This window comes from Camelina sativa, chromosome 11 (assembly GCF_000633955.1).
Source record: "Camelina sativa cultivar DH55 chromosome 11, Cs, whole genome shotgun sequence".
Classification (NCBI taxonomy): Eukaryota; Viridiplantae; Streptophyta; class Magnoliopsida; order Brassicales; family Brassicaceae; genus Camelina; species Camelina sativa.
This window is the reverse complement of record NC_025695.1, coordinates 8,462,917-8,473,086: the sequence shown is the minus strand read 5'-3', so window position 1 is coordinate 8,473,086 and position 10,170 is coordinate 8,462,917. Positions and strand designations below refer to the sequence as shown.

At 35.7% G+C, this 10,170-nt stretch overlaps 1 protein-coding gene across 1 annotated transcript; it reads right to left on the bottom strand.

Moving 5' to 3' along the window:
• On the bottom strand, positions 5,298–6,349 carry LOC104722402 (shikimate kinase 2, chloroplastic-like). The gene is made up of 3 exons (XM_010440548.1): positions 6,268–6,349; positions 5,872–6,190; positions 5,298–5,778 (listed from the first exon to the last, which is right to left on the bottom strand). The coding sequence occupies exons 1-3, from the start codon at positions 6,336–6,338 to the stop codon at positions 5,722–5,724; spliced, it is 447 nt and encodes a 148-aa protein (XP_010438850.1). The 5' UTR covers positions 6,339–6,349; the 3' UTR covers positions 5,298–5,721.

Here is a 10,170-nt window from a genome sequence, read left to right as displayed (position 1 = left end):
TTTTTTTTTTTTTTTTTTTTTGTGTGTGAAACAACACGTTTATCTACTTCACTCAAAAGTATACGTCCAGTTTTTGCTTATTGATGATATGTAGTTATATACATATCATACGATGTATTAATAAATTATGTTGTAAGAAACCAACAGCGTATATATTATCTAATTAAATGTTCATAAACTTGAAATATTAAAATTAATTTAAATATTTCAAACCTCTTATTTTGAGCAGACTTTAAACATCTGACTTCGAGTGGACTTCAACCTATTTAGTTAATTCTTCCATTCTTCTTAGATCATAATGTTTGATACATATCTAATCTTCAACCTATGTAGTTAACTCTCCAACTCTTTTTAGGTCATGATTTTTGATATTGTCTAATTTTCACTCAAATTTTTAGACTACTTGAAAAAAAAATTTCTTTCTCCTAACCTCCTTTTCCGTTGTTCGCCGGCGTCTCTCACGATGTCGGAAACTACCTCCGTCGTCGTCTTCAGGCCCTCCCCTCTTCATGGGGAAGAGTAAACCACTCAAACACTCATCCCCTCCCAAACCAGCCCCAAAGCCGAAAGCTAAATGGAATCCAGTCCCACTTTCTCCTGATGGTCTGTCCGGAGTTTCAGCTTCTTCACCATGTATTTCTCACTTGCTGCCTCTCCATAATGCCCAATCGACTGTCCATTCGACAGACTTGTCCATAAAAGACAACTTGGATTTGGCGGCTGTTGTAGTTGCCTCAGATCTACAATCTGTCAAACCAGTGAAAGTTGTGTTGCCAACCAAGCCAGTGATGACTAAAACTCTGACCGAGGAGACTGTTGTTGCGTCTTCTCCCTCCACCTCTGCGAACGTCGCTAATGTGGCGAACCCAAACCCCGCCACAGTCCCCTCGATTGCAGGACCTGAATCACATGAAATTTAGGTCAACATGGTCAAAGGACAAGCGAAGCTTCTCCAGAAAAAGGTACAACTTTCACTCTCCCTTCCGGTGAAGCATGTGTGACGATTCTGAACTCTGTCATAGAGAAAAACCAAAAGTCTTGGGAATGCTTCATTCTCGGTCAGTTTACTCAGACCCTACATCGCAGGGAACGATGCACAACATCGTTAATGGGATATGGAGTAAACAATATCGGGATATAGCGGTATCTAAAATGGAAGGATACTCTTTCCTTTTCCGGATCCCAAATGCTAATACCAGAAATTGTGTCTAGAACCAACGTCTTTGGCAGATTGAGGGTCAAACCATGTTCGTAGCAAAGTGGGAGCCTGGTGTTGTTCTGGTCAAGCCTGAGCTTACCTCTGCTCCTATCTGGTTAGAGTTGAGGAATGTTCCATTCCAGTTCTTCAATGAAAAAGCCCTTGAACATATTGTCGGGTTGGTGGGTCATCCGAGATGTCTACAGCCAACAAAACCAACCTTGAAGTGGCAAAAGTCCTCACCATTATTGACCCAAGGAAACCTTTGCCAGAAGCTCTTAATGTTCAATTTGAATCAGGAGAAATATGAAGGGTCTTGGTCTCCAGCCCCTGGATGCCACCTGTCTGCTCTCACAGCAAAGAAATTGGCCATAGCCTGAAGCATTGTAGAAGTGCCCCTATCACGTGTGAAGGTTGCTCTTCCACGACTCACCTTCCGGAGAAACACCCAAGATTAACGAAGTTGGTGCAAAGAGAAGAAGAAACCAAAGAAATAGACGATCCAAAACTCATGCAAGAGACCTCAAATCTTCTCAGGATGCCTCCAAAGGTAAACAGATGGCTGGACAAGTATGGGCAGTCAAGCCTCCAAGTGTAGGGAAAGCAAATGGAGTGCTAGATGGGTCTGTTGAATCGTTCACAGTGCATAGTGAAGGCTTGACCCTAAGATCTTCTATGCAGCTTCATCAAGGAGAAACTAGCAAAACTAAGCAGAGTGAATAAACTATAAGGACATCCCCTAATATGATCCTTAGAGAGACTGTAGAACCTGGTGAATCCGGAGATGAGCCAGAATCAGTGGACCGGATGGGTACTCTGCCGAGTTCTTCAGAGGAGCTTGGGATATCGTTGGTCTTGAGGTTACTGATGCAGTGCAAGAATTCTTTTCCTCAGGCCAGCTCTTAAACCAATAGAATGCAACCACTCTAGTTCTCATCCCAAAAGTCACCAACGCCTCAAGAATCTCTTATTTTAGGCCTATATATTGTTTGAATGTCCTGTATAAGGTTATTGCCAAGCTTCTCACATCCAGGGTGCAGAAACTCCTCTCTGCGGTTATATCTCCATCCCAATTTGCATTCCTTCCTGGGAGGCTCCTTGCCGAGAATGTCCTCTTAGCTACATAAATTATTCATGGTTACAATTGGAGGAATATTGAGTCTAGAGGTATGCTAAAAGTTGATCTCAGGAAAGCTTTTGATTCGGTAAGATGGGATTTCATAATCTCAGCACTTAAAGCTCTCGACATACCATATAGGTTCATCAATTGGATTTATCAATGCTTTTCCACTCCGAGCTTCACAGTTTCAGTGAATGGATCATCGGGAGGCTACTTCAATAATACAAGAGAGCTTAGACAATGGGATCCGCTTTCCCCTTACTTATTTGTCCTAGCAATGGAGGTCTTCTCAAAGCTGCAATCGAGATTCGCAGCAGGTTATATCCATTACCATCCGAAAACCTCTGAGCTTGACATTACTCATTTGATGTTCACAGATGATGTGATGGTTCTCTTTGATGGGGGTTGTTCCTCTCTGCACGGAATCAGCGAAGCTCTTGATGACTTTGCCTCCTGGTCAGGTTATCAGGTTAATAAAGACAAAACTCACCTCAATATTGCAGGACTTGATCATATCGAATCAAGTGCCATTACAAACTTCGGCTTCCCGATTGGCATTTTGCCTATCAGATATTTGGGGTTACCTCTAATGTCTAGAAAACTGACAATTGCTGAATATGAACCACTCTTGGATAAACTGGCTAGCAATTTTAGATGATGGGCTGTGAAGTGCTTGTCTTTTGCAGGAAGAGTTCAATTGATTGCATCAGTCATATCTAGTATTGTGACATTTTGGATCTCAATGTTCCTGTTGCCGCAAGCCGCAAGGTTGCTTGAAGAAGATTGAAACTCTCTGTTCTAGGTTCTTATGATCGGGTAACATTGAAACTAGCAAAGGAGTAAAAGTGGCTTGGCATGGAGTTTGTCTCCCTAAAAAGGAAGGCGGAGTTGGGTTAAGGAGATTCACTATCTGGAATAAGGCTCTCTGTCTGCGGCTGGTTTGGCTCTTATTTGACGATAAAGCCTCCCTTTAGTCCCTATGGCATAAGCATCATCACCTAAGAAATAAATCCTTCTGGGAAATTGGCGAATCGACTAGAGATTCTTGGACCTGGAGAATGTTGCTAAAACTACGGTCTCTTGCTAGGAACTTCCTTAGAAGTAACATTGGCAATGGTCTTAGAACATCCTTCTGGTATGATGATTGGACTCCCCTAGGTCCTCTTATATTTGTTCGGTGAGGAGGGTCCCCGGATGCTAAGATTACCACTTTCTGCAAAGGTGGTTGCGGCATACAATCATAGTGGTTGGCTCCTACCCCCCATATTTGATTCTAGCCTCACCTTGCATATGTATCTCACCACAATTCCTCTTCCTACTCTTACCTCTAGGAATGACCACTATTGTTGGGTCGTAAATGATTTTGAGTGCCAGGGATTCTCTTCATCAAGGACCTGGGAAGTTTTGAGGCCAAGAGAGGTGGAAAAAGAGTGGTATGCTTCTATTTGGTTTAAAGGTGTGGTCCAGAGGAATGCTTTTAACATGTGGGTCACTCACCTTGACATGCTTCCCACTAGACAAAGATTGGCAGCATGGGGTGTTGCTCCCTCTCCGGTTTTTGTTGTCTCTGCTCTTGCCAGCCTGAAACTCGGGATCATCTGTTCCTCTCTTGCGTGTTCGCCGCTAAAATTTGGAAATTGGTCTTCCTAAGACTAAGTCCCAACACAAGGCCACCTTGCAACTGGTCTGAACTCCTCTCTTGGATGCGACGAACTTCAACGAATGCACCATCTACTCTCCGCAAAGTTACAGCTCATGCTTTAGTATATCACATTTGGAAACAAAGAAACAATGTTCTCCACAACTCACAGTCCATTACACCTTTCATCATATTCAAAATCATTGACCGTGAAGTGCGGAACACCATCACAACAAGAAGACATAGAAAACGTTGGAGCAATCTCATGATCCGATGGATTTGATGACTCCCTTATCTTAACCATACTTATTGACCTATTGTAATCTTGTTTTTATCTTTTTTGTCAATATTACACTAATTTAGATATAGCTTTTGTATTACCTCTACATTTCATTATAATGATATTAACGTTCTTAGTAAAAAAAAAAAAAAAAGTTTCAACAATTAAAAGTGATACTCTAAATAGAAAGTAGTATTTCTAAATCTTTATGCAACATATTATATTTTCCATACAGCGTCTGAACACGCCGATTGGCGTACATGATTTGATTAAAGTTTTATTTATATCCATAATTAATACCGTCTTTGAAATTTATCATGCTCATGTATGTTGGTTGCCTGAAGCTTTATCTTATTCGTGAATTTCGTTTCACTTAAACTATTGTTTAGTCTTCTACTAGTTGCTTACTCATTTAGGATTGATTTTCTACATTTACCATTATTATTGATTTTGTATTGTTAGTCAAGGAATAAAATGATTTGTGGATTTGAAACCGACTTTAACAACTAATTAACCAGAAAAAGTGAATGTATTCTTTATGAAGTCAATTTTCTAGTCTCATTATTAAGATATAAAGACTCTATCAATTCTTTTGCGATCGAGTTTCGTTTGGATTGTAGTGTAGTCAATTTTTGAGCTTATTTTGCATGTTATGAGAATTCTGACTGAACTTGAAAGAGAATAATGGGTACGTAGTTGTCTGCTGAAACTAGCGTCGAATGATAACATATATGTTAGATAGACAAATTTGAATGACTTCCATTTGATATATGTGAGGTTTTTTATGGGACTATAAAAAAAATGCAGTTGTTCTATACATAATACATATAGTAAATAAAAAGGCTACACGTTGTAAGAGAGCATTATTAGTGGAATACCTCTCATAAGTTATTCTCAAATTAATTAATCATATAATTAATACTAATTTAAGTAAAGCAATCTTAAGAGTATTTTTGCAAAATCATTCCTTTACTAGAGAACCCAAACAAAGTTGCTCAATCTTTTAAATAATAAATTTTTAATTTATGTTTAGTAATTATCAAACTTTAATAATCTAAAATGACAAAACAATTACATGAAATTTTTATATTACATAAAACTTACATAAAATTTTTATATTTTACAAAACTAAACACCTATGTAACTCTGTTTTGGTTGAATAAAAAGTTCGCTTCTTTCATAGGAGGAACAAGTAAATCAAGAAATACACTTTTGATTGAAGAGTGCTTGGTCGTCTATTACACATAAGTGGCTTTCTCTATCTTGATGACTCGCTGATGAAGTTGTTGCACAAGGGCTTCTTCTTACCATCTTATTATAAAATACAAATTCCTCTTCTTTCTTTTGTTTACGAGGAAACAAAAACAATGTGATCAAACATAGTATTATTATTCATTTATGTACAACACTCAAAACTAGGCACAACTAAGCTCTGATAACGCGTAAATTCATGAGAATTTGCGGGGAAACATATCATTGTGGAACTAGAGGCCATCCGGTCTAGCTATATTGTCTAAATAGCTCTGAACTTGCTCAAAGGCCTGATGATGTATTATTGTCTAGTTAGAGCTTATCACAACAAACAAACTCCAATGTACACAACTGAATAGGAACAGAGTCGTTCTAACACTTACCTCAATGGCGATTTCAGTTGGTGTAAGATCTGGGACGCTTTTATAACCGAGCTTCAATGCAATATCTGAACAATTCGAGTTCTGTTGTAAACAAAGTTCAACACAATCTAGTTCAACACAATTAGCAGCAAGAGTATACAAAGAAGCACCGAAGAAGTGCATACACCAACCTCTTTTTCTACAACTACAGAGAAATGCTAGAGGAAGAACCGAAGAAGTGCATACACCAACCTCTTTTTCTCTGAAAACACTCTCACCGATATGCTCAAATATCTCAGCTACAGAAGTTCCATTCATCGCCTGCTCGATCAAAGTGTCACTGGGACATTTACAAAACAATGTTTAAGCTCACATAAAGCTCAATAGACACAGTTGACCATGGGCAGATAAATATACCTATCAAACAATGTATAACCAAGTGCTCTTGCCATAATCTTTCCCACTGTCGTCTTCCCGGAACCCATCATTCCTAACACAAGGAAACTGAACAACAAGATAAATAGATCGTCCATATAAATATGGTTAAACCATTTAACTAAAGACTGAAAAGCCCAATATCTTGATGAAACCACAGAAGAGTATTAACTTGCCTTCAAAATCTGTTCTTCATCAGATGGAGAAGACTTCCAGTTTCCAACACTGCTACAAGAAGTTATGCCTTGCCATCAACCCAACACTGCTAAATCAAAATTAGTCATAGAAGCTATGCAATAAATCGATGATGAGTTACGCCGCCGTCGTCATTTGTCGTGAGAAACCGAAGCGTCATCATCTTAGGTTTACGCCGATTTTGGTTAGCCATCGCCTCCGGTGACCATGAACCTCCAGATTAAGCCAAAAATTCAACGAATTCGGTGTGAATCAATTGATTTCCCCGAATTTTTCATGAATCGCATTTTCAATCGCTTTTTCCCACGAGAGAGAAGAGATAGAGAGAGTCGGGAAGAAGAATGAAGAGAAAAATGGGGGAAAAAATTATATCTTTTATATCTATGTTGGAACCAATGGGCAAACGCCACGTACCGTTTCTCAGCTCAAATTGCTTTCAGAAGCAACGATACTCAGCTTCTTGGACTCGAAAATGGGTTTTAAATTGAGAAATTGGGGCCCAACACTGAGAGTAACTCAAAAAGTACTTCCTAGTGGAGATGGTCTAAGATAATAACTCTTCGTCCACACAGGATATACCTAGCTTCTTTGGAAAAGAGTCGATATTTGCTTTCAAGACTTCTGAGTCTTTGATTGGTAATTTTGAAAGGGACAGTTTTAGTTGGAAAAAATCCTTAAAAAAAAATACAACCAATTAGCTTTAGAAGTTATTATATACGTAAAAAGAGGTCAATCAATTAGACAAGGTGAAAGTGGTCATCAATTGTAAAAGTTAAAAAGGAGAGATTCTTCAGAATCATATCGAACGGTTGTAAACGGCCTTATCAAAATGGTTAACAGCTTACTAGTATTAAAATTTACCTAACAAGTAGTTGACCTTTTATACTAATCTTACTTCCTTTTTGGCTTTCTTTTTTAATTTTATACACTTGAAACTAGAATCAGGAGGAGATGTTTGGTGATGGCAAATCTTCGATGATGAATCAATTATGATTGTGTAGGGTTTGTGAATGAATGATCATTATATTAAACTAAACCAAAGAGACAAAAGAATTGAGAGGGTAGATTAGTCAATTAATCTTGATCTATCACCACCCAATGAAAAAGGAAGAGAATGGTATATGGGCTAAGAGAGCGCACGTGTGCATTGCATTTTCTTATCTTTTTGCTTTTGTTGAGTTGCATAATGACTTTTACGTGTAGCCCTCGTGCGTGCGTACGAATGCGACCCTTTACCTTTCTTTCTTTCTTTCTTTGTCTCTTGGGAAGTAAAGATACCCCATTTTTTAGATTATTTTTGACAATTATATCAATAACTGAGATTAAAGGAAATGATAATCTACTTTGTTAATTTTTTTCTCTGTGGAAATCTAATTTGATTTTTATTGTTCGTATAGAACTTTCGATTCCATCGTTATAGAAATAAATTCTGAATAGGGGAGGAGTGACCACTAAATAATATATATAGCTTACCAGTTATCATATTACATACTCTTTCTGTTCCTGATAATTGATGTTTTAGAGAATTTTTATTGTCTCTCAAACATTGATTTTGTACTTTAACAAAAAAAAAAAGATTTATTTGTAAATATTTTTAATACTAGAAAAATGGGAAAAAAATGTTAGAAAAAAATAATCATCACATATACATAAGAGCAACTCCAACGGGACGCCAAAACACCAATTATAGCGTTAATGCTCTTCAACCAAACACCAAAACAAACGCTATCTCCATTTTTTTAGTGTAACACTATTCACAAAACACTAAAAAAAAAAATTATTTTATTCATGTTTTTGATTTAAAAATATATTAAAATTATTATTAATTAACTAAAAACCGCATATATCATTAATATTTTTAAAACTATCTAATTACATTTAGTAATATAAACTGTTAACTATAATTAATATAGTATAAAATAATAGTTATGATAAAATTTCAAAATAAATATGAAATTTAATAAGATTAAAAGTTCATACTAAACTTCAATAAAATAGTGAAAACATAATATTACAAAATTAAAACTAAACAAACATAAAAACTAAATGCAATAAGATACATAATATAAATTTGAACAACAATCTAATTTCCAGGAAAATTATTTCCACTAAGATAGTCATAGTACCGAGTAAAATTGGTTGGTCTTCACCTTGAGATTGTTGTCCTTGACCATGTTTTTTGTTATTTTAAATTATCGATTGTAATTTTATATTAAGTATTGAATTGAAATAAATCGTTTAGATAAATATTGATGTTTATTAAACTATTAGAAAAAGTATCTTAAATTTAATAATATAATAATCAAAAGTTTTGTTTTGTTTTTAGTGTGAAATTTGGTGTTGTGGTTGGAGATGAAAAACTTTTTGAAACATCAAAACACAAAATTTAGTGTCAAAATTTGATGTTTTGGTGTTTTATGGTTGGAGTTGCTCTAAAATGATGACTATAAAAAAATCATCAAAAAAAGTAAATAATAGACTAATTTTTATCTTAATATGTGTGAAAAATCCTAAATATCAAACTATTAGGAAGAGAGAGATTATTAATATAATGGAGTAAACGGCAGAAGTCACTTAATTGAGGTTAAAGCTGTGCAATGACCATCTATCACACTCTTCTTGATTTTATATATGGTATTTGTAGTCTCTACTCTTTTAGCTAGTCGTCTCCTAAATGATACTATGACAAACAAAGCAGCCGTTGCAATAAAACATGTTACATGTGACGACTAAAATAGGAGGATTTCTCTGTACTTTACGAACTATAATTATCTACTCTTGTTTAGCCTCCAAAAAAAATCTACTCTTTTTTACTTTGACTTTAAGAAAATTACTTTAAGATTTGCTCCTTTTACGATAACGTGGATTAGTGGCACATACTTAGGTAAAATAACCTTCAATTTACAATAGTTATCACCACTTCATTCCTTTTCGTCATACAACCCTTTCAAATTTCAACACATTTTTCCCCACTATTATCCTTTTGATTTTGTTAGTTATACAGATATAAATCATATATGATCAATACAACATATATATGAATATATGTTTTTAACGTACCATTATAAATTCTTCCTACTATATATGCAAGAAAATTCCACTTACATATTATATATATATATATATATATATATATCGATCTATCGTAATTAAACTTGAGTTTAATCATATATATAGTATATGAGATATCTAATATTCATCTATGATCAACAGGTCAACTAAACAAGGCTTCACTTATCCACACCTCTATAGATCGAAAGTTTATATTATGTTTGAACTATGTAAGTCTCTCGCAACGTGTAGATAGATACGAATTGGATGGATATGCATTACATGGATACATACAAAAAAAGCATAAACTATAAATGGAATATTACTAACAAAATTTACCTCCAAAGGTGGTCGTCATCCACTAGCGCAGCCACATGCTTATCTAGTAGACATTGAACATGATAGAAACTAAAGTGCCAAATAAGTGGAATAATCAAATGAGAATCTTCACTCATATATAATAAAAACATTTTGAGCCTATGACCTAGCTAGCTACTCTGCTACATGTATATGCCTCTCTCTATTATATATTAAAGCATAACCATTAATTTGACAAATAGAAATAAACAATTTATAATTTAGAAGTAGAGGAAAGTTAGAATGATTGGTAGGGAGAGACTCAAAAAGAAAAAGGATGGG